The sequence below is a fragment of the Accipiter gentilis genome, chromosome Z (genome assembly GCF_929443795.1).
Source record: "Accipiter gentilis chromosome Z, bAccGen1.1, whole genome shotgun sequence".
Lineage (NCBI taxonomy): Eukaryota > Metazoa > Chordata > Aves > Accipitriformes > Accipitridae > Astur > Astur gentilis.
In genome coordinates this window covers 46,695,075-46,721,302 of record NC_064919.1, presented here as the reverse complement: position 1 = coordinate 46,721,302, position 26,228 = coordinate 46,695,075, and the positions used below count along the sequence as shown (strand labels likewise).

At 37.6% G+C, this 26,228-nt stretch overlaps 1 protein-coding gene across 1 annotated transcript in view; it reads right to left on the bottom strand.

The window, feature by feature from the left end:
• The window catches only part of LOC126036381 (guanine nucleotide-binding protein G(q) subunit alpha-like), a 139,239-nt gene that overhangs the window by 76,379 nt on the left and 36,632 nt on the right, over nt 1–26,228 (bottom strand). Inside the window, exon 2 of the mRNA XM_049796061.1 lies at nt 17,163–17,347. Coding sequence (XP_049652018.1) covers nt 17,163–17,347 — 185 coding nt within the window. The remainder of the gene's footprint in view (nt 1–17,162; nt 17,348–26,228) is intronic.

Sequence of the window (26,228 nt, the reverse complement as noted above, 5' to 3'; positions counted from 1 at the left end):
GCACAGATTCACCATTTATTTTGAGCCTGAGGAGCAACAACAGAAACAACAACAAAAAAGATATCCACATACTGAAATTAAACAGTTTATTCATTGTTATAGATTTAATTCAATCAAGGTCCACTATAAGTTTTCATTTCACAGTTAGGAGATTGAAAAGTAACGAATGAAATAGGTAAAAAAAAAAAGAACACAAGTAACTAGACAGCAACTCATCAACAACACAGCTATGCATTAAGTAACATTAGTTATTCCTAGTTTGCTTGCCATCAAGTATCCAAATCTAAACCCAAGGATATGAGTATTGTTCCTGAAGCAACGCGTTTCTGGGGAAGGATTCCCATAAAGAGTTGCTGTCTATATAGACTTAAGACGACAAAAAACCAAAGCCAAACAAAACCCTCCAAAATCCCATTAGTTAACATCTACTTTCTTTTATATATCCCTAAATTAAAAGGGAAACAGAATTTCAGCAGTTACATCCTTGTAACAGGACTAAAATTAATCAGTTCAGGCAACATGATTTGAGGTGCCAATTCCACCACCCACCCACCCACCCTCAGGTAGTCGAAACAAGGGAAAAGAGGGAGTAAGGTAGCACAAGCATAAGGACGATGCCATGGATTTATATGAGTAAGGAAAAAAAAGCATTAAATACACCAAGTCAAAAAAGAGCCACAGAATATTCCACTGTCAAAGACAGCACTAACTGAATTTCAGTTACTTACTACTGGCAATCTTTCTCTGGATATTTGCTTCCCCCTTAGTTTTCATTTCAGCGAGTAAGACACTCAGCGATATTAACAGTTTTTGTTCCTCATGGGCTTAACAAAGAAAAGTCTCAGAAAATGGGCAAACTATGTCTTACAAAAACTGTGTTCACGCAGCTCACAAAATGACTTACTGAAGCACAGTCTGAAACCTAATTATAAATGACTCCTATGTAATAAACACAGACTATAGAAATAAACAAATCCACAAGTTTCTTGAACAGAGATTTTGTTACTGACAGCACTCTGCATATTGCAGATTGAGACTCAGCTGTAACACCAAGCATAGAAAACATGCATTAGTCCCCTAAAGAGGGTTTTAATGAGTCCCATACTTTGGGAGAGGATGACAATCAGCTAGAGACCCACCTTTTAAACATTTCAAATATACCAAGCCCAGTTATGCAACCTGTGTTCATGCTCATGAATTCTTACATAAATAATCTGGTATTAGTTTGATCAAGTGCTCATGAACATAGAACAACCACTGGACTTATCATAATTAATGCTGAGTCATAAATGCCCTTGGGGAAGAAATAGAAATAAATTATGGGCCAGATCTATTTCAATTTATACTACAAAGTTGAAAGATTTCAAATACTTGTTTAATGTAGTTTTTTTGAAAATGTTCTTCCATGAGGGCTTCCACTAGACTCGTAAAGCATGCTTGAAAGCGTGCTTCATGTCAAGATTGAGATGCCTGCAGAGTGAATAAATGGAAAGAGCACTTATATTTTAGGTTACAATTTCAACTACATCTTTCATTTTGTTGAGGAAAATGAGTAGGAAGGCGTTTTACCATCTCTGTCTAATCTGAAATGTAGGTACTGTGGCTCCTGTATGAGTGGCTAAATACTGCTTAACTGCCAAGAATAACTCCTACAGCAGATAATCTATGTAAAATCAGAGGCAAAGGGGTTTCCACAAGAGAATGAGCTGTGGGGTAAACCACTCTCTCCTCTTAACTGCACACAAATCACATGGCAACTGAACAACAGGCTGTTGGTCTGGGGTGGTAGCAGGGTGTTGGTTAAAAAGACCCATAAATGACAAGTACCTGCAAATTAAAGACATAAAAAAATGGGTGTTTCCTGAGCCCAGCTTTTTTCCTACCAGAATCAGCTTAGTCCTTAGACTGCCTGCCTTGTGCACCCCACTCTGTACATCCAACTTACCTCACCTATGACCTACAGATGATGTTTCTGTGAGTGTACTACCTGTATGGAAATCACATGCCCAATCAATACATACTGCCTACGGAACACTGACAAGACAGAGGGGATGGAGGAAAACACTGGTTAGCTGAGTCAGACTCTTCACCGAGTGCAGCTGGCAGTGTAGTTAAAAAGAGGTATCTTCTCACAAGTCTCACTGCCGCTTTCACTGTCCATCTACTGGGCACAAATCCACTTCTGTTAAAAGCATTCAACTTGAAGAGCTGGAAGATGAGGCAAATAAGCTTTGCCTTCCTAATTGTTATGTCTGACTTCTATTGAGTTGCAAAAATCTATCCTTCTGTTTTCATATAATTGAACAGTGATAGTGGAAGGTGAAAAAACAAGTAGGCGCATTAAAAAGAGAAGAAGTGGTAACACAGGGAAAAAACAGGATGATGACAGAAAGCATTAGCATTTATTTACTACAAATTGACTATGTACAATCCTGCAATTTCCAAAATTAGGACTCATTTGTTACAAAGTCTCACAGAATACCAATTTGCTAACCCTAAAAAAACAAAAAGAGTCACAGAAAGTAGAATTAGCAGCTTGGTTATGTGTCCTTTTGCTTAATTCAGATTTAGGAATAAAAACATTGACATCAGAAGCCCTTCCCCATGTCTAGAAACTGCTGGTACAATTAGCAACCTATTAAAAAAAGCTTTAAAATGCCATCAGACATATTTTAGCAAAGAGTGGAGATTTTAATTTCAAATATTTAAAAGAAATGATGCCAGAAGAGGCAGCATTAATTTCATCAGATTAAAGGAAATTTACTGCAGCTTATCTTTTGGTTCTTCAGAGAAAACCTGCATTTTTGAAGCTAGCATCTCTTTTTCTGCTTTTTGTATAGCCAATATTAAAATAAAAGTATTTGTGAAGGAAAGTTCTTTATAAATTGCCTTACTTACAAGTTGAATTGTAGTTAAACCACTGCTGCTTCATCCAAAATGCGGAATTTCACTTCTTAAAAGTTACTTTACCACCATAAATCCCCCCCCCACAAAGCAAACAAAAAAATCCCTCCCCCCCCCGTCGTTAATGTGCGAAATCCCCATTCAGAGAACAGTTAACACAGAAAATTTCTGGACAGGCAACAGTTTATACTTTCAATCTCAAAACAAAGATGAAAATGTACATCACTTTTAACCAGGAAAAAAAAAGGAATTTTCTATCCTAGTTTTGGTGATAAATGAGTAGCACCAACCTCTATAAATTAAAAAGAAACAAACAAATCACATCTGAAAAAAATGAGACCTGGTAGCAAAACTTCAGTTGCTTACTTTAGCTTCAGGTAGACCACATTCTGATTTAGCTTAGGGAAATAGTTTGTTCCTTGTTTTAACCAGTGGAAGGCAAATTTAATTACCTGCAATATCTGAGAAGCCAGTAGATAAAGGTACATTAAAACCTACTCCCAAAAAGGGTCTGGCATTGACCCAGTGACATTTCTAGAATATTCTATTGTTGCATGTGAAGTCTGAGGTCAAACTCAGAAAGCTAGCCAAAGAATGTATGCTCGACACAATAAAGCTGGGGGGAGGAAGGTGACTGGGACGTGGGGGGCAGGGAGAAAGAGTTAAGCATAAGGTAGCATTATATCATCTTTATACCACCTTGACTGTTAAAGCTTTTAGCTTCAGGCACTACTCCAAGCTAAGCTAGAACATCCTCTGGGCTGACCTAACTTTCATCAGCTGCTACTGTATCTGGGGGATACTGCTCTGCTTTCCTTACTTCATCAAAGCCCATGGTGGTCTAATCACACCTCTGTATACTCACAACACAAATACTGCACAGGACTGGAGGAAAGGGTGGAGATCCTGAGGTTGGGCATGGGTAGCATACATCCAAAAATCCCACAACCAATTATCTGAGCCAGCTCCAGTATATGCAGAGCATGCATTTCTGCATGCCTGCACAGTGGCACAAGGCACTGAGCCACAAACACATGATTCCAGCATTCACTTCTGCAATCATACAGGTTTTCAAGCAACCCCAAACTAGTGTGATTAACACTTTGGTACAATGATGTTATAAAGGGAGGAAACAGTTCTGTTTCATACAAAGGTCAAAAAGAGGGGGGAAAAAAAGAGACAACTGCCATACTCAAATTCATTTGCTGCAAGTTTTCTATCTTTAGATTAAGTAACATTAATGTTAATTTAAATGCTATGTGATCCTATCCAAGATCCATATTTAGGTTCTTAGATATGCTGCCCCAATTTACTTACTGGCAGCTATGCTAGCTATTAAAATTAAGTAAATTAAGCAAGTAAAACAAATTAAGGCATTACTATAGGATATTTAGATAAAATTACCCAGATTTAGCAAGCATATCCAACACTTCCGGTAAAACTGACTTTCTTGTGGCACTGGCACAAGCCGGTGAAAGTGAGAGGGATCAAAGACAGGATCCCTACAGCCTACCACAGCTCGCTCACATGGGCGAGAACCTAGCTCAAAGAGACTGTGTAGCTCATGGTGATCCGTGGCTGCATGTACTGAGCATGCTACTGCTGCTCTCCATTCATGACCCTGCTGTAAATTGGATGTGGGGTCATACTGGGACAGCTCATGATGAGAGTGCTACTGCAAGTGGGGCAGGGGTGCAGAGGCTGGGGCACTGGATGGAACCACAGTCCAGCACACTAGAAAGGAGGAAGGAAAAGCTCTACTTTTGAACAGTCTCCCAACAACAAGCTTTGAGCACTTTTCCAGCACTGTTCTTCAGTTTAAGGTCTAGCTGTTAATATTTCAGACCTACCCTACTCTAACAGCACAGGTCTCCGCATAGCAAGATGTTGTAAGCTGAAGGACAGCACAGACTAACACTCAGAATGGCAAGATTCCCTCAAGACAGAAGAAACATTTTAAACGGCACAAGCCTTTCCCTTAGTCTATAACTGGTTGTGCTGAGGCAAAAGATTTCTATGAAGTGCAGAGGAAAATGCCTTGCTCAGTTACTGATTTTATTTATAAATTGTAACAGTGCTGACACCCATAACATATCCTAACAGTGAAGATTTATCCTTGTTACTTCCATTACATTCATCTGCTGAAGCAGTGAGGCATAATTAGGAGATGGAGATGAATACAGATGTCTGAATTTTGGGTGCGGTAGGGTTCTGGTTAAGCACATTTTTATTCAGCCTTTCGAAGTACCTATGAACTCCAGTTTCTAAGACAACACTGCTTCATACCAAAAACATGCACTACACTTTCGTTCATTGTTAAGGAAGAGATAGTTACTGTCCTTTCTTTTTATGGAGTTTATAGACGCGATGTTTTATATTTTGTGCGATGCCACCAACTGCAGACCCAAAATTACGGCATTGTTTTCTTCCAGTTCCTCAGCCACTTGGAAATACTATTTTTAACAAGCACTGTAGTAAAATTCTCTGGAACTCTGCAGCTGGTATAACCCTGTCTCTGCAAAGTGGGTGCTGGAAAATGCAACTAAATCTGGAAGCCTGTACTCTACAGCCATCTTAACCACATTTTGCCCAGCTGTATAAAGCTATGTCAAATAATGATCCTAACTGATTAATTCTGTAAAAGTCTATAAATTCAAAAGGAATATCAGAACCTGGTAAAAAACCCAGCAGTGTAACAGTTCTTGTTTACCATCCTCCTCTTACACTCTTCAGCGGAATACAATTGCACAAGATCTGATAGGGAGAATACCCAAGGTGAAAAGAAAAAAAAAAGGAACCTTAACACAAAGAAAGAGATCTAATCACCAGATCTAGAATGGTAGAACGGCAAAAAAAAAAAAAAAAAAAAAAAAAAAAAAAGGGCGTTTAGGGGAAAAGCTTATTTGGTACCCTATTGAGAAATAACTATGTCATGTTCAAAGAATAATGACTTAATGAGACTGCCTGAACAAGGGAGACGCATTACTAAACAAAACTATCTTCAGGGACTAACCCTTACTTTAAAAGTAGGTTCTTGACAACACACCCTACATATTAACTATATCACTCCCTTCACACACATTTCTACGAAACCCCCTCCAAGGCATTTTTAAATTTCCTCTCCTTGTGGTAGCTTCATATGAGAAATGTAATTTGAATTCCTTTCCCAAGAGGAAAGAATTCGGAAAATCTAATTCTCTTGTAGTTTGGACCAGTAATGCAGGACACAATGAAAAATTGCATTTAAAAGTTGAACAGCCAGAATTTGATTGCATTTTACGTTGGTAAGGTTTCTGTAGATGGTGTCTGTTTCAGCACACCCAGAAAGTTAAAACATCTGTTTGGAATGCGTTCATAAAAGGTTGTTTTCTATTGCATACCCTAGTCAGTAGATGATAAATTGAAAAAGACCTACTGGATCACAGAAATGCATCCCAATAAGAATTAAGAAAGTAACCAAATAGTGCTGACTTCAGTGAAGAAAAATTAAAAATATTGTTGTGGTTTTCTTACTTGTCAGATGGGCAAACACCACCTACATTGCTGATTCATATAGTATAATCAGACAGCAGTGCACAGGAAGTTCTACAGGAAGACCACAAAAGATGACGAGCATCCAAAAAGGGACAGATAGGCAGAAACATACCAGTAAGGCCATACACACACCACTGGAATCAGGAAATGACGGGAGCTAGCAAGTGAGTGAGCTACAGCTTCTCTCAATCATTAATATTAGACCCTCAAAAATCTACTTCTTTAAAATGTACATTTCTTTTCTGAAAGAGAAATGAGGAAAAAGTTATGTAATCTTTCACAGGAGGGAGCTGCTGTTTAAAACATTTTGCAATGCAGTGAACGAGTACTCTCCTATGGCAAGGGCAGCCAGTGCAAGTCATTGTTTATCACACAAGAAGGACATGAGCTACAAGGCTGTACTGCCATGCCCCTCTCTGATTAGGATAGTTTTATTTATAAATATTACCCTACAGAGGAACTTTCTGTTTGAAATGATACCTTTCACAATGAGTCTAATAATGAGGTTGTACAATTTGTTTTCCTGGTCAGTGGCAGTAGAACTACCCACAGGTGAAATTAAAAAAATTCCAAGACTCAGCTTGGAAAAATGCTGACAGGTGATTAGATTCCTCTCTAAGAGCAGGAGGACTTGGGTTGTAAGCAGAAACTGAACTATACACAACACATTCTACAATTACACAAATTCTAAAAGAACATGCTTCTGAAAACTACAAGCCTACACAAATAGACATACCCCCTCTAAGTCGCAAAAAGTTCTTTAGAAACTTCCTGACCATACTTTAGAACACACCTGCACAGACTATGTTCTGCCTTGCAGAAGCACCTCACTTATTCTCAGTGTGCAGGCTCCTTTGCAACCTCTGAGATGATCTGCCCATTCACTCATTCCTCAATTTCCTCATACATATCCTTAAACACCTTCCCTTATGAGAAAGTTTGAATCAGACAAGTAACTCCAACTTTAATAAAAATCCATTTTATACAGCATACACGACAGTACATACATGTGCTAGTCAAACATTCATGTCTTTTAGTGATGCCTCAGTCCAATACCGATGGCTCCTCCACCCTCATCATCATCAAAGAACCACTTCTTTTACTGCAGAAGAGTTTTCAAAAGCTGCTTACAAAGTGGCAAGTGGTTGAAAAAACTCAAGCTTTTTCAAAAAAGAGAGTAAGTATTGAAGTTAATTTCTTCCCCAAATTGTTACTGCATATCTAAATTAAAAAGTCTGTAAAATATTTCTGAAAAATGTCACCACATTTCATTCTGTCCCGTGCCCTTCTTTTTATTTGCAGACTACTGGCTGCAAGAGAATTTATTACATCCGGTATGTTTTTGCACTGTTTTGCACTGTTTTGAATGGCTTTATTTTCAATCCTTCATTTTTACTCTTTCAAAGGTCAAGGCAGTTTAAAAGTTCGAGTGACAGAGAAAGTCAAAGAAAGAAAAGGAGGAAAAAATAACTACAGGAAACCCAGAAAGTTCTAGGTTTATAAGAAAAAGTAATTAAAGCTTTACTGCAAAAGATTTCAGCTTTCAAAAAGTCCTTTCTCAAATGCAGAGTCTGAGTGAAAGCAGCTTTAAAAAAATGCATTGGGTCAAAGGCATCACATAAAAATGTACATTGGAAGTTTCTGTCCCAGAAATCACAATTCTATCTGATTACATGGGTTTATTAGAGAGGGTTTTAAAAAAAACCAAAAGCTTACACTCTAAGAGCTTTGAATTGCACAAGCTTCCTCCTATTTGATTAAGATGGGTGCCTTTAATAGGTGACTTTAGCTTTCAGAGGCTGGTACAATAAATTAGTCTGGCCTTAGTTTTTTTTCTCAAATGCTATTTGTATATATGCTGTTATGGCTTAAGACACAGAAATGTACTTTTACACAGAATATCATCTTGATACATACCCTTAATAAAAAAAAAAACCAATAAAAAACAAAAGCAACAAACCCCCCCTCTTCCAATCCAAACTAGATATTCTTTTCTGTTACTGAAAAAGTGGACTGGTAACTGATACTACCTTTGCATCTACACTCAGTTCAGTAGCAGTATTTTAGTAAACTGCACAACAGCGCTACTATATCGGAAGAACTCTTAAAATTCTTACATGGAGCACAAAACCTGTTTTCTGGACAACTGTAAGTTCTCAGTGTAGTCCAAGAGAATACTTAGTGAATCCTGTGGGTGTATGAACTACTGAATGTTTCATACTCAGCAGATTTCTGCTTTAAATGATCCTGGAAGGAGCCGTGAGTAATGGGTGCTACCACGTTTCTCCAATGCCAAGCACTGAGTTGAGCAGAACCAGCAGTGACAAAGAAACTAATGGGCTACCTCAAAAATAATCATAATTGACTAAACAGAGACTAATACAAGGGCATCCATAAGAATCTAATTTCATCTTTGCCCTAAAGCTCTTCACAAATGCAATATGACATAGGGTGGCCCTACAAATGGTACAGTTAGAAAAACAAGCCTGCAGTCAGACTTTCTAAAGCCAAGATGATGCTTTTCTTCTACAATGTACAGAGTAAAATTAAAATATTAGAAACAGATATAGACTAGATAATGATTCAACATTAAATCCCATCCCTGTGTTTTTTTCTATTCTTTGGATAAACAGAAACAGACATCAAAATAGCCACAAAGTGGTGTAATTAACCCTGAACGCCACGATAGGATTTATGAGGCTTACACAATGACTATGTCAATAGCTCTTCCTCTGTGGCACATCCCCACTCTTCCTCGACTTGTCATATGGCGGTGGTGGAGTCCAGGAGGGAGGCAGGTGTGCCCAAGGCTTCTTTATGCTCCAGGGACAGGCAGTTACCTTTTTAGCCAACCCGTACAACTGGCAGTGGCAGCAATTTTTTTACGGTTGAAAAAAATAGCTGGATAAAGACTGGAGACCAGATGTAAAGAACATCTTGACACATCAAGAGCACTCATCTACCTGTGCACAGCCAGCAATATGTACAGAGAGCTTAAGTTCTCAAAGTCACACTTTATAGAACAAAAAATACCTAAGAATAGACAGCATCTCCAAACACAAATGGCTCAGAAAACAATTTGCATTTTGGAAATTTTCACTCAAATAAGCAAAACATGTACATGCAACCTCTTACTACACTGGATCTACAAATTGGCTTAGAAAGTTAACAACTAAACAATAAACCAAATTTTAACTCTGGCCAATAGTTCACATTAAGAAAAATGGAAAGTCATCATCACAGAATAACCTTAATTAACAAGAAACAACCTTAATTGTAACTGCTTTTCCACAGTATCACTTGCCCCAGCCAAGTGCCCACAAACTCTTATATATGATAGGGACTAAGGAAATGGAGAGAAACGTGAGAGAGCAATGTCAGGAAGGATTAAAAGCAACTCTTGGTAGTTACTATTCCTCCAACCCAATATTAAGTTCTCTTTTGTTATGCTTGAGACTGTTCACAGAAGTGACTTGCTCATAATAAATGATTTTCCTACCTACCTAGTATCCTACCTAGGTCCACCATGACAGTAAGCAATCTACAGTCAAGACCTGTACACTTTTTTGCCAAAGCTGAAGCATGCAACCCCAGCCTTGTGTTTGTGATAAAAGCTCTCAGAAAAAAAATCAAAACATAACATGACTAATGTCATGCTTAGATCTCCCTTTGCCAACCTCCTCTTCCAGAAGTAAAACACTGGACTCTTGCCTCATGCTTCACCTATATGCAATCACCCACAGTGAATACAAAGTCTAAGAGTGGAGTTACATGGGCCCATAGTCTGAAAACAGGTAGGCATGGGATTGGACTGATGAAGCATGAATACGTAATCAACTCTTTACGTGCAGACTTTATACCTACTTTAACCAGGGGGAAAAAAAAAAAAAAAAGAACAAAACAATCTTTCAAAAAAAGTAGAGAATCGAATTATGTGAATACCTCTACTGGGCAATACATCCCACAACAGAAAACAAATCATACTGCAGAAATAAAGGGGGGTGTGTGTGTGTGTGTGTGTGTCTTTTGTTTCAGTTTTTTTAAAACAACTCTTTTGCTTAATACTAACCTATTTTCTAAGCCAAAACTGAATTTCATTAGAAGACAAAGCCTTCTTGCACCTCACACAATGTAACTTTTACCACATAGGAAGTATGAACTGACCAGGAGACTGACAAAACCTGCAGAAAAATATGGTCCATTTTAGCAGATTTCTTAATCCATTCCAGTAAACCTTATTTCAAGCAACTTTGTGTGTTACTAGAAATGAACAATGAAGACATGCGATTTCAAGAATTTTCACTCATTCTACATAATATAACCAGAACATAACATGATCCGAGTTCTCCAGGAATGTTTACTGCAGGAAGGAAATATTTTCATAAAGTTTCAGAGGAAAGTATGACAAAAATATTTCAATCTGAAATTACTTCAGAAATAAATGCTGGATAGCCTTAGCATGTTTTCTGTAGAAATGAATGACATAATTAGGAAACTATTACTGTTAAATATTTTCTTCTAGGAAATACTTATCTATGGTTATGTTTATGTATTTTCTGTATAAAATTATATTGTATAAATACCTATATTTACATAACTGTTAATTACAAAGAAAGTCAGAACCATTCCAAAAGTACAAAATCTTGTTACCTTAAAATAAATGCCAAACTCCTATTACATACAAAAGTTGCCCTGAGCGTATTTTACATTTTCACTGTCAGAGAGCACACTCACGTGAATATTTCCTTTCAGACACACAACATGCTCTGCAAGCAAAATAACTAAGCGACAAACATATCTGAAAACAGTCAGAAAGAAAGGAAACAAAAAAATGCTACTGTTTTCCTACATTAATAGTCCTTTATCCAATGTATGAGTGACCACAGAATCTACAAGAATCTGCCTGCATGATTACCACCCATTCATTCTCCACACTAGCAGAAACAGTAAAATGGTGGAACTGGAAAGATAAAACACGACCATCACGCCCGACATGAGAGAGATTTTGTATATGACTTATTATTTTCTGTTAGCAAAGGGCAGTTAATCACTTAAAATGTCGTATTTAAAAAAATGAAGAGCTTCATTAAAACAAAATATAAAAGGAGGAAGGAAGAAATCTTACTGCTTTGCAAAAAGAGTAGCTAAAATTTAGTCCTCAAATTTATGTTGAACTGCAGGCTAAGGCAGTTTCCTCATTTCATATTGGTGAAACTACCTATTATTTTACTGGGGAAAGGAAGAGTGTTCATTTATCTGTACGTTTATTTCGAATAAAGATATTCTCAGCTCTTCATGGGAATATTCAACCCTGCTTGTCTAGCTTACTTCTAATACACAATCATTTTTTCCCCACACTTGGAAAAATATCTAAACCTCACAATTCTGTTGGGTTAAACAATATAACAGAGGAAACAAGCAACTTACAAATCCACTGGAGCAATTCAGAGAAATGCAAGAGACCTCTGCTCTAAACAGAGAGCAAGCAAATGAGTGAATTGGCAGAAAGAGGTCAGGATGTAAGTTACTACACGTATGGTGTGTTTTGCATTTTTAAATTTTTTTTTCAAATTTAACAGAGGAGAAAGAACAGCAGAGAGTAGGACAAAATGGTAAGGCCACAAGTAAGTAGATAAAGACCTGCAGAGTTCAAATGTACTAAGACTGGAGAGGTGCCACAGTGAAAGGCAGGACATGAGAGGAATAAAGGACTGACAGAAGGACACTGATAAAAAGATGAGAAACACAGCTGAGGAGTGGCTGGGATCTAGTTAGGATTGCCAAAGTCCTCACAATGGACTCTCTACAAAGTGTTCAGAGGAAAGGGTTCAAGGCTTTACTGGAGCCCCTAAAGCTGCTCACTGATCAATGTCCTCACGGGAGGAAACATGGTTATCAGGGAGACGGGTTTTACCTCACGATTACTGCTCCTGACAAAAAAGCTGTAACTGTATACATGTTGTTAAAGGACCATGAAACTTTAAATCTAACTATACTCTCTTGCATGTGGTCTGGCTCTACAGCAATCTATTTCTTACTGAAATAATGCATCTGGAGGCTCCTGGTATGTATTAGAAGCATTTAACACTTCTGCATGGCTCCTATTTATTGGGTAACTTTTCACTGGTTTTGAATGCCTGTAGAACATTTGAGAGTAGTTAAATACTAACTGAGCACTATGATGTATTAAATACTAACTAACACTATTAGTACAAATCTCTTTCTTCTAATCTGCTTTAAGCCCTCTGCTCCAGTTTGAGATGCTGCAGAATACTGTTTGTGCAGATGGCACCATTTGGGTTTCTCCACCTGCTTGAAGAGCCACTTGATTATCTCTGTTCCAAACCAGTAAGCATTTCATTTCACCGTCCCAAGAACATTATTTTTGCTTTTAAAAAATCCCAAACCAACAAAACCCAAAAACAAACTCCCCGCCAAAGGCCAGAAATCCCACACATTCTGCATCATCAGACAGTCAATAACCGTCCCAGTGTTTGTACACTCCCGCTGTGGATTGAGTCCTTCACGCTCTTTGCATATCAGGTGAAGTGTCTGCAGGAGGGCCTTTCCTCCAACCTAGGTTTGTTCAACATCCAATTTCACTAGAGAGATCTAGAACACTTAACACCCCAAACTGTCTACCCAAGATAAAAGTTTATGCAATTTTTACTCTATACCCACTCCTGTTGTCCTACTTCTCTATTTTTATTTTTTGCTCCAGTGGATTTGGCTGACTGAGAAGAAACGAGCTAACAAGGTAAACATGGACTTGAAGTTAATGCCAGCAAGATTTTGGACTTTGAAAGCATTTCCCATATCTGCTTATTTTTACTGCAAAACATTCCCCAAAGGGAATAGGCATAAATACAGAAACAAATTCAGCAGAAAACACCCTTAGAAACATTAACAACAAATGTCTAGGTCTACAATAAAACTTGCTTTTATGTTTTTAGCCTCTTTAAAAACTTTCTTGTAGACTGTTCTATTACTGTTACTTACATTAGTTACCTTGTTATGGATATTTAAGAATTCTCACAGGAAATTATGGGCATGGGATTCAAGCAAGATTTCCTGCCTGTTAATCACCATGGGGTGACACCTTCCTGATACTGTCTGCTACAGCAGAGAGGCAACTTGTCTTTTCAAGTTACATTGAAAGGGAATAGTACGGGGTAAAGTGGTAGTCAGTGTTTAGTACAGTAATAGATTTATTTGTTTAGCATAGTAATAGATTTGGTAGAGCTTCTTGACAATAAGAGAGAAGAAAAAAGCCACCCACGTATATACTTCCCATCTTCAGCTTTATTAGACATATTAAAAAAAAAAAAGATAGAAAAGGAGAAATGGACACTACACTATCTGAAAAGAAGCCACCTAAGCCACTATGAAGAACACTGAGAATGTGAGAATTTAGAATATTAAAAAGAATGGTCGTCTTATTTCAGTAATTGAAAGGAATGACAGAAGAATGGATACACAGTTCAGCTTTCTAAAAAGACAAATTGTAAAAAACATAAACCTGTATTTTAGTTTTTAAAAATGTGCATTTGAGTATCTGTGGTTGCACATGAGTTAGTATTGTACACTCATAAAATTTTGTGAAGGCAGGCAATTTTGAGAGTTGATTATGAACACTTCTATAAAAAACTATGGCCTTCCCATATTTCATAAAATACTTCTTACTCTAAAATTCAAGAGCCATATGAAAACTTCACAACTTATAGTTAAAAAATAAGTAACAGAAGCACAATAACATTTATCAAAAAGGAAACTAAAAACCAGTCCGTAAGCCACCATTTCCTATGACAGACAAATTCCTAAGAGAAGAGATCACCCTCAACCATTATCTTACACCTCAGGAGAGCTCATATTCTGAAGTTGAACGTGAAAAAGGAATGTCTTTCATGCTATAACGCTCTACCATCAATTCTGAGATACTGCATTCTAAACACTCAGTTAGATTTCTCAATTGACTTTCACTACTCTGATAATAAATCTTTCAAAACAGCCTAGGTTATTATAATATAGGACAATACATTTCCATCTCTGCTTCTTTAGTTCTATTCGTGATTAGGAAGCCAACACAACTCCACAAGAACTAACTTCCTAAACTTAAAACTTGCCTCTTGCTACATTGATTATATTAAAATAATTCAACCTAAATGTTGTTGTGATGTTGTACACCACAAAGATCACAACTGTCTACTTAAGTAACTTTTTTTATATGAGAACACTTCAAATTCCAGCAGCATTCAGAGATTCAGAACACTCCAATTTTAATGATTCTCAGTTAAAGGTAAGAAAACCAGTACAGTAAGAGAAAAGCATTTCTACTGTAGTCCCAAAGCCTATCTCAGAACATGAAAAATCTGACAAAAAAAGGGTCACTTTTCTTTAGGCCCAACCACATCAATACCAGCTTGAGCTGCCACTTTCCAAACTATTGTGCAAAACAACTACTGTGCTAAAAATATGTTGTTACTCAAACTTTGAGATATTCTCTCCAGAGATAGGACTTCCTGATAGGAGATTCAAATTAGTAGGAAGTGCCCTTCCTGTCTTTTCTAGACTGCTAGGCTAATGAGTTTGTTTTCAACAGCCTTTAAAAAAAAAGGAGCAGATTAATGTATGATTGGTTTTCACTGCTTTAAAGTGAAGGAGTCCTGTATACAAAGCGTTATGCATAGTAGACCGCAATCTTCTCTATTCTGGCACTATCCTGTAGCAAGTTTGGTTTCCCCTGTATTTCTGAAGGAATTGGTACAGGAATACCTTGAGACCCTGTAAGCTGGTCACGTCTGTTTTACTCTCCATGTAGCCTATTAGAAACTAATGGGAATGTGTGTGAAGGAGCTGAGCACAAAGATATGACTCCCACTTTCAGGAAAGTTATTTTTATATAGAGAAGGTGAACAGCTCTGGCCATGTGTATACAGCTATGCCAAACCTAACCGACTCACTCCAACTATATAAAAACAAGATATAAACTCAGCACTGTTAACTTACACAATAACTACAGAACATATACTCTGTAGTACAATACAAGGAAAAAAAATCCTGATTTACTATTAGGGCTTCCAGATGCTAAGGCAAAGTGACAATCAATACCAATTTTGAAGACAAAATGACTGCACTTGTACAGTCAACTAACTTTTCAGGTCAGTATGCTGCATGCTTTGTGCACAGCAAAAATATGGAGCCAAAAGGCTGGAATACACACGCAAATGCAGTTTTCTTCTTAATACTACTTCCACATTTGATTTTGATTCATGAGGGATGAGAGGAAACTAGACAGCTCTAGCATGCAGTCAGACTGAGAAGTCCAACAGTCTCTTTTACCAATTAGGACAAGTTTTTCAGTCTTTTTCACGTGCACAAAAAACCCCACCCACAATTAAACAAGGTTAACAATATGGATTTTGACAGACATGATCCTCCTGACTTCCCACTGCATAAACCCAGGCTCCTGCAAGACTCTGGTTATTGCAACATTACATCACCAAAGTGATGACCATCTGCAATGAGTTTGGCAGATGCAAATGGCAGAAACAAAGCTTCTTTAACCTGGTAATAAGCTTTATCTTTCCTCCTTCTAAATTAGATGCCTTAAAATACAGCAGTTCAACTCTAGTAATTAAATTTCATATATGTAGACACAAAAGATTTTCATCTTAACACAAGTTTATTTCATCCTGTCTTCCCCAGTTAATGGAAGCTTACTTCTTTATCGTAAATGTCCCTGCTCTTTGATAGTTTCTTGTATTGAAAAATACATTAGAATAAAAGAACTTCTGAGTAATTAAGCAGAGAAATTATTTTCATCCAGGATTACTAAATTATCATTAAATACTCTTTCACAAGACTGAAAGAAAGGTGAGCCTTTCACTTGTGATAGATCTTAAAACTCTCTGCCTGACAAAGCTGCTGATAAGGGCTCAGGAGTAAAAATCAGAACAAGTTCTCAGGAACTGTTATCAAAGTTGTACCATGCCTGTGACAAGCAGTGGAAGATATAGCCATGTAATCCTGTGCCTTACCATGTATTCAAGTAAATATTACGCATTTCACTCTCCTGCATGGAATGCTTAAATTATTTTACTTATCTTTCTTTTAAATTGTAAATATACATAGAAAAAAAAACAACTGGAAAGAAGTCAGGCTAGTCAGAGATGATCTTCCAAATATTTCAAATGTATCTTGTCCTTTTAAATTCCACTAACAGCATCAACCTCAAAAGAATCTGACTGTTTTAAGGTCTTGCATCAAAAATTTTATTTCACAGTACGTTCCCACACAAACAGCTATACCCACCTATTTTTCTAATAATTTGAATTTTTCTACTTGTAATGTTAATGGCAAACCTCAAGCAGTAAGGTTCTGCTACAGATCAAAAGAATAGCTTAACTGCTGTAGCCAGAGTATGGTCTGGGAGGAAAAGACATGGGGTAACTAAAGTCACAGTCAAACAGCAGCCTGCCATCAAACCTCTGCCCTGTGACAAACCCCCAGGCATCTTGTTAAGAGAAGACCTCTTGTTAAAAGCAGCACCTTTGTGTTATCAAAGTAGAAAAAAAGGCAGAGAACTAAAGACAGAGCTGGAAACTACAGTTTTCTTCTGAGATTTGAGTATAATTTTTAACATCTAATTTTTTTGAGACTTTCAGTATATTTCCTAAAATAAAAAGAGAAGCAGTTTCAGCTACAGAAATAAACAAAAATCTCACCTTGTTATGTTCATACTTGTATGGGATTTTGAGGGTATCCATGGCTCTGATCATGGCCTGCATTGCTGTAAATATATTCTGGTACACCAGTTTTGTAAAGCCCCTTTTGTCTTCATCAGAGTAACCTGATCCATGAATGATTCTCATCTGCTTGATAAATGTGCTTTTGCCACTCTCTCCTGTGCCTGCAAGAAAAATAAGAAGGATACGCTTTAGCCACCGGACACAAATATGACTTTTTTTGGACAGTGCTGACATCTTGTTTAGTGCAGGGCTGAACAGTGTCAAGTGGTGCTTGCAAGGTAACTACAAGAACCAGTTAGGTGTCAAACCACCACATCAGCAGCAACTTAAGTACCACTGAATTAAAGCTTACATTTGGATTTAACAACTAAACTAATGACTAAAACAAAACTCTGAAATATACATATAGTATATGCGTATCTAAAAATCTTCCATGCTGGAATATGTAATTGTCCAAAACATCTAATGTCAGGTAATCACTATGAGACATTTTATCACAAAAATTTAGGAAGTAAGAAAAAATTTATCTTCTCTGGGCTACTTTCAGGACATTATGGTAGGCAGTGTACAAACAGTAAATACGTTTGTTGTTTGTGTTGTGGTTTTGTTTTGGGTTTGTTGTGGTTTTTTTTTGGGGGGGGGGGGGGGGCGGTACTGGTTGTTTTTTTTTAAAAGCAAACACTGTACCAATTACAGCCCTGCAAACTTTAACCTCAGAAACATGTGATATCAGTGTTAATTAAAATTTGGCTCATATTCATTAATGGGCGGTCATTCCTTCCTTCCTTTAAATTTCTTCATGTCTTTGTACTTCGTACTAAAAGTACTTTGTTAATGAACATTTCTGACTATTTGTCAATTTAAAGTTAATAACTGCTTGTTGGAAATTTCACACAGGGTTTATCACACCACATTTTTACTTTGCTCCAATTCAGTGAGCTCATCCTCTGTGACTAGAAGAGCTTATCTATATTATTCCTGTGTTTGCTTAAGAGGAGGAGTTGAAATTTAGAGTAAGCAGTTGCACAGCCACATAAACCCTGTGTTCACCCAGCTACTCAGCCCTGCAGGAAACAAAACACATGCACCAGGCTGCATTGCTCAGCACTGTGCTTTTCAGCCTGGGTTTTATTTTATCACTTCTGTAAAGCTTTCATGCCTCGTACCATAGTACTTGTGTCCCAGGACAAGCGTTATGCCCCTTACATAATGTTTTAGGTGTCTTGTTAGAGAAGTGTGTTTCACAGCAGTGCAGTGCAAGGCTAAAGGAGCAACCCTCAACCATTTCCTAGGTAGCACACACTGCAAAAATCTAAGCTGGAAGCCTCTAAAAGTTTTTGCCCTTAGCAAGAGCATAATCTGGAAACCTTCAGTCCCATTTCTGCACGCATAAAACAGACTTCTAACACAAGTCTTCCTTAAACACACATTCCCAGAAAACCAAGCATGATGTTACATACAGACCAATTTCACTTTCTCTGCGGAGCAAGCGGTTATTATTGCAAAGAAGAAGAATGTGCTCTGAAGCTGAAAAGTGACACCAAGTCTGCTTCCACCCTCAGCCTTCACGAGGATCCTCCACCTGCACTGTGGTCAGGAGCACAGCAGTACGTGTGCAGGCCACCTCTGCAGGGGACTGCCGAGCCAACCAGGCAGAACTTGACCCACACAACCCGATGAGCTCACGCTAACCAGGCACAGGTCTTTGCAGCATGTACTATGGGCCATCCTGGGTCAATGATACCTGCCTGTCTTCCAGTTCATCAGAATCAGAGGCGAGATCTTTACACTTCTGCAATCTACCAGCGGGGAAAAAACACTACTTTCCTTAAGACTGTACAAAATTACAAACCTAGACAACACAGAACTATTACACAGTAAAAAATACTTTAGGCTACCTTTAGAGACAACCACAGTTTTTCTCTTTTCCTGAAACCCGTGAAACAGTCATGTCCTTTAATTTGAAAAAAAGTGCCACTCATTTTTTAGTAATTTTGTAATACTGTCCAGCTTTTCTGCAAGATATGTCACACATTTAGTACAAAAATCTGTTCAACGTGAACCCGTCAGGCACAGAATGGTATATGAGATGCCTTCTTGACACAATTAACCCTTTTACTAAAGATTCTGCTTTAACTAATGCATAAGAAAATCATTTTCACCAAACACCTCTGAATCAGTGGAATACAAAGTGACTTCTGGTTTTGGTCCTAATGCTTCTGTACATGGGAATCCAGATTCCTTCAAAATAGGCAAATGCAAATTTAAAACCTGAAGCTTTTAATTCTTTTAGTTCTTCATTGGAAGCATAGGTGGTAATTAATACCATGTGATAATCACACACAGGAAAACATGGTAAAGCAATCTGCACCATGTTAGAGAATACAGTATTTCAGATTATTTACACCTTTAAAGTGAGTCTACAAAAGCCACACTCTGTAGGAAAACAAAATTAAAATCCAAAGAAGAATCTAAACCTCTAGTCTGCATCTTATTCACGTTTGTGGTTAACTGGGTGTCACTGAACTAAGAGTTGTCAGCCAAAGACCAGTAACAAAATATACTTGGAGATCTAAAGACTAAAGACAGATACACACACACACATTATGTATTTTTATGTATTCTTTCATATACATATAAAATACATATAACTACATATACATATATAAAAATGATATATGTCTCTTTGAAGGCCATCTCAAAATTTCCTCGAGTCTGTTCCTCCCCAGATCAATGCTTAAAACTACTTTCTTGTGCCTGCCCACAGACCAGTTTTCTGGTTAAGACAAAGGCAATGATGAGAGCATTTCTAGTCCTCCTTAACTGCATGGAATGTCACATGCACAGGGGCAAAGTGTGAGAAGTATCCTGGTGAAAAGGAAGTCATGGAAAACTTCCAGCACAGAATGAATAAAAATAGGATAAAAGAATATGAATGACAGATAATAATAAAATGTATAGGGTTGCCCAAAAATTACTAAGAAGTGAAAATGTTCATTTTCAATTAACAACATACAGGAATGCACAAAAAATTCACATTGATAGTTTCTCTTCAACTGTTATGATCAAGGGCAGAAAGTAAATATTTTTATATTGTTGCTGACAAGAAAAGCATGTAAAGAAAGTTTTAAAGTGGCATCAAATCTTTCTGTAAAAAAAAAAAAAGTCCTGTTTATGTGAAAACTGCTTAATAGTGATGGAACATCATTTACAAGCATGTCACTGGAGATTTGTTCAGATACTTCTCCCCAAACTAAAATAATGGGGAAGAAAACAAGCAACATTATTTACTATCAGAGAAACAGGAAAAAAATTGGCATAATGGATTACTAGGGTTAGCTAAGCAAAGCTGCAATCATTACAGCATTATTCCTGGTGGGGAGTGGGATTTTAAACTATCACTGTTCCAACACTGAGTCAAACCTAGATGTGATTATTTTTATGTATTTTTTGGCTTTTAAAATCACATGACTGGCATTCTAAGAAGATCAAGACATTGACTTATAGAACACCAACTGAGCTTTCTACAGCCTCATCCATTACAGAGCAAATTAAGAAACAGAACTTGGCAATACGTGTCTAAAATCTTACCTATCACCATAATAAACAAAACCAAGACTGGATAACAGGCTGAACAGGACTCTTGAGTGGGCCTGTATCACCTGGTGAGAAGAAGAAAACTTGAAAGTGGGGGGGGGGGGGGGGGGGGGGGGGGGGGGGACTACATGTTCTGAGAGGATCTAAATGCCTTACGGCTTCGGCTAATCGCTGCTTCTACCACCATCATCCAAGGAATAACTCTAGCTGATAACAAGGAGAGAGCAAAGGTGAAATGGCAATGGAGCAGATCAGCAGAATGGACCAATGGGGGATAAAACTATACTGAGATCAATTTTCTGCTGGCTGCCGTTGCACATTTATATTAGTCAAGACTTGGATCAGTCCTCTGAAGCCAGATAAGTAATATCTTCTCATCTGTCAGACGATGGTTGAAGGCCACACAACATAAGTGAATCTCAATAGTAGTAGTAGCAGTAGTAATAAAAACAACAACAAAAATACCACCACCACCACCCTCCTCATCTTTTAAAAACAGCGACTTTCCAAAAAAAGCCATGATCCTAATGTAACCCTTGGGTAGTACTTTGGAGAAAAGTCAATGGTGTGACTGAAAAAAAGAACTTTCTGATTAAAGCACACAATGTGGTTGGCCATTTGACTTTTAAAAATTTCTTCCCAGATTAAAAAAACAACCTAACTGATGAATGAAAAGAATTAACTATCTTCTAAAAGCAGTAAAGAAATGTCTCAAACAGTGATGAATTCCCATTCAAGCATGGCATAGAGGATTATCAAAACTTGTAAGCACAAACTTAGCATCTTAAAATTTAAACCATGGTTAATTTTAAATAGGTGACAATGCAGCTACTGCAGAGTGGCTTCAAAACTCATGTGGTGGCTGACGAGGAAGACACAGGAGACTAGCTGAAAAAATAATACAAGACCAGAAGCCTAGGCTGACAAAATTTTCTTTCACATGGGTGTGCAACACTACCTGTACTAATTTTTGCATTTCTCTGCACTGTAACTTAAATAAATCTGAAGTACAGTATCTTCAGTGATCAAATACAATGCTGTTTTTAAACTAAACCATCAAAGATGCCATTCTCTAAGCAAAATCCAACACTGGCATTTGTTAAGAAAAGAAATGCTGCTAAACTACTCCTGATTCTGTGTTTATTCCTAAGTTTGACCTATGAAAAGGCAAGGGGAAAAAAGCTACATTTTATTGTTTGAAATTTCATATTTAAATTAGATAGAAAAAGACATTCTCAATATGTAAGGAAAAAAAGACATGACAATCCACTACCCTGTTAGTCACTATGCACATGCATTTACTAAGAAGTGTTAAATCAATACTGTGTATGTTTGCAGGAGACTGGCTTTTAGCTTGGGACTTGGTAGCAGAAAGAAGCGCTGAAGTACCTAGAAAGTGAAGATCCGTGGGTCAGAGTGGAGACAACATCCTGCGCAGACTAGGCACAGCCTGACACGTCTTTCTGCTGACCATTCTTCTACTTGTAGTGTTACTATACCTCCACTGTTTCATCAAGCATTTACCCAGAAAAAGCAGTCTGCCGTACACTGCCTCACAGATTTAAAGAAAAGTGCAGAGATCAACTTCATCAAGTGCTAAGTATTAGAGAAACTCCTATGAGGAGTAAGAGCTAAAACAGTAATAGAGACGTGACATGTGAGAAGAAAAATATTTTATTTCAACTATAAAGTTATATTTCACTTGGAAGACAGTTTTATGTCCTCTCTGCTACTACTAATTCAGCTATAGAGAAAACAAAAAATATAGTTTCTTTTGTTGCTGTTCCAGTGGTAGAATGCAACAGGATCACATTTCTGCTGAAACCGAGTATGGCCCTATATGAAAACATAAAAACTGTGCAGAATTCAGGCCCTGGACTGGCCTGGCTTTCTAGGTGCCAAAATATCTGAAACATATTACACAATGCATGAGATCATCCCGGGAGCTGAAGCAAAGGAGCCAATCTGTCCTACCACTTGGAACAGCAGCTTTCAGACTCACCACTGAAGGCCAATGTCAGGAAGGACGTCGGGCTGGTACATTCTGCAGTGAACTCCCTGAGGTGGAGGCAAAGCTCCCCAGCTCACCCTGTAACACCTCCATGCGAGTCCTGCAGCAGAACTAGAGTACCTCTTCTCCCTCAAAAGAAGGTGGTGAGGCTAGTGAAACAAGCAGGCTCCTAAACAAACAGCTCTGTGCACCTGACACAGTCAAGCACCTATGCAGACAAGTTGCTCATCTTGACCCTTATGAATGGATCCTTACCTCTCCAGCCTTGACCATCACCTCTGTCAACAGTGGCCACAACCAGACAGTTGTCCATCAGCTTCAAGCTGGTACAGCTATTGCCTAGCACTCATTTCTAACTGAGGACTCCTAGTACTCTATGCAACTTTTTCTCTATTGCTTAAAAAATATTATCTCCATGACAAATTGTATCTCTGTATCGTACTTCCTAAAAGATACTTAAGTGCCAACCTATACCTCTAACCATTTTATACAATTATAAATCAGGTTTTGGAATTGACCATTTTCATCTTCGTCATAAAAACTGAGGTGTTACACCAAAGAATTCAAATGACAACTCATCCAGAGACACAAATAGAATTTCTATGAGGAAATATTATAAGCCCTGATAATGAATATAGTAGGCATATTTATATTTTCCATATAATGAACAGTAGTATTATAATATCTTCCTTCTGTGATTATCAAACTCCTTAATTAACATTAATAGATTACACCCCACAACAGTCACTTGATGTTAGGAAACATTTTAGATGGCATTTCAGTTAGACTAACGGAAAAGACTATGGAATAGGAAAGCATCTGAAGTTTCAAGCAAGGCAACAAAACAAGCCAGAAAGGGAGCTCTCCTGACGTCTGTTCCTACACCAATAGCACACAGGTTTGTATTTATGTTAAAAAAATGAATGGAATAACTACAAAAAGCTAAGTTAGGAAAGAACTCAAGTGATGGCCTTTAAGATTTAACAAAGCACAGATTTAAATTAAGAGCCATTAAAAAACCCGGAATAGGTGTACATACTGTTCCATTGCCAAGTGTTTGCTCCACTGGCACAATCTCTTTAATTTAAAATCACTACGTAATCATCTTAATTATTTTGTTCATAATCCACATCTGCATATTCCACTTGCTTTCAAAAAAGGAAGCATATAATCATTTTGCCATTCACTAAATTACCTCCTCTGTATCATTTTAGTAATTTATAAACATTTAGTTAAGATGACTACCAATAAAAGAAAACAAAATATCATTTCATGAATGACTGATGCAACAACAACAAAAAGGCCTGGCAAGATAAGTAAAGATTCCTTCCAAAGAAAGGACAGGTAGAATTTTATGAATATTCTCAGGAACCGGAGAATTACATCGAATAGGTAACATGAAACACCTACATCAATCTAGAGTGAACTGTTTCAAGAATAGTCTTGAATGTCTGAAATGTTTATCAAAAACTAAGCAAATGTCATCCATTACAAAATATAACTAAAGCTGTTGCATCTTTTCCTTACCTAGACTATAAAAACTGTATCAACCATCTTTAAGAATGATTTTTTTTTCCCCTCTTTTTGATTACTTTATGCATAAATATCATATTGTACTAATGAACATCTTCACAGCAAAGTATGGGAGCTGAATTTTCTCACTTCCTTAAAGAAGGGAAAGAAAACTTCCCATTAGGTAGACAGTTAGTCTGAATGTTTTCTAAAGCAGAGAAATCCTCTTACAAATTTAATCTGGTTCTGTTTAAGCAGAATAAACTTTGCTTGTCACTCTAGTGCAGCCACTAAACTCAAAGTAATAAAACTAAGACTCATCCTTATTGTACCAGCAACACAATTAAAACAGTCCAAGTGACTACTACAACAAAGCCTAAGTAAGACACTGAATTGCTGACAACTGGGAAGATAGAATTAAAATTTAAAATTCAGCTGATGTTCTTCAGCTTCCTAAACGAATATTAATTCAAGCTTTTTACTGAAACAGAACCTCTCAAACTCCTTTACAAGAAATCCAGTTAATCAAATATAGCTTTGTGCCAGATAATCAAAACCACACTGTACTACTATGCAGCCAGGCACAATCTATTACTGGAAGTCAGTGTCTTGCCCTCTCCACCTTCAATTCTAGAAAAAAAGCCCAAACCAACCCCCAAACCCCACCAAAAGAACAAAGAAACAAAACACCCACCACCACCCCGCAAAAAAACACCCCAACACCCAACAAACAGAAGAACCTCCTTATCTTTTCAAGATATAATCAGATAATTTTCACAGTCCTAGAACTATCTTCTTATGGTTTGGGCATAATTCAGAGGCAATAAAGTGACATTAGAGATAAACTGGCTGCCTTCACACAGGAAAAGTAACTCCAAGATTTCACAGAGCTCTGTAAATGGGTTCAGAGGAGGACAGGACCCCATCCTGTGTCACCTTCTCATCCCTCCTCTTGAAAGGATCCCTCTGAAAATCTAGCGACTCCCTGAAGAGAAACAACTCTTTAAAGTCTGTGCTTACCTTTCCATTTTATATGGTTTGGAGCAACTTCAACAAATTCTGCCTAAAGAGCTCATCCATGCTGAAAAAGTGCCACAAATGAAGTTTCACTCTCAAAAATATTTTCTTTATGCTACTCACAACTCTGCCTGAGAGCAAACTGTTGAAAATCAGTCCGCTGCATGCTGTTTTTCCATGGAAAAAGAATGAACAAAACCAGAAGCACACAGCAGCACTGGTGAAATACAGTACAATGCAAATACTTACCTTTCTTGCACAGAGTAAAGGCCAAATCTGTCTTTAGAAACTTAGGCGTAATTAATTTAAAATGGGTTTTTATACCCACATCTGAGGGCAGAATATAGCAATGGAAAGCAGACTCACTTAAGTGGACTCCAAGGCACAAACATGCCAGAGTTGATCACTGTTCCCAAAGGCTCTTGGTTTTCACCCAACTGACAAGCCTGATATAAAAATCCAAGTAGGTAAACCAATATCATATTCACCCAGCATTTTATTTTCCTCTTAGTATTTTAATAGCTATCTTCTTTGAGGAGAACAGTATCATATGCAACTACCTCTAAGCAAACATGTATGGTTTTTGTAAGGTATTTATTAATAGAAAGTGGTAGTAATATGCTGACCACCACCTGATTTCCTGTGAAAACTAACTTAACTACTACTTGGATAAAGACTGGGACTGGGGTTAAACCTCATAACTTTCTTTTATATTTCACCTATGATCCTTCACCTGTGCACGTAAGTTGGACTGAAAATGCTAGGGGCTGCGACAGACCATATAACCCTATATGTCCTGCAGGTCTCCAGGAGCTGAATTTCAGTATGAGACCTTAGTTTCCTGCATCACAGGATAAGACTTGAGTTAGCCCTACACTTTTAAGGAAGATAGTTATTTAAAATGT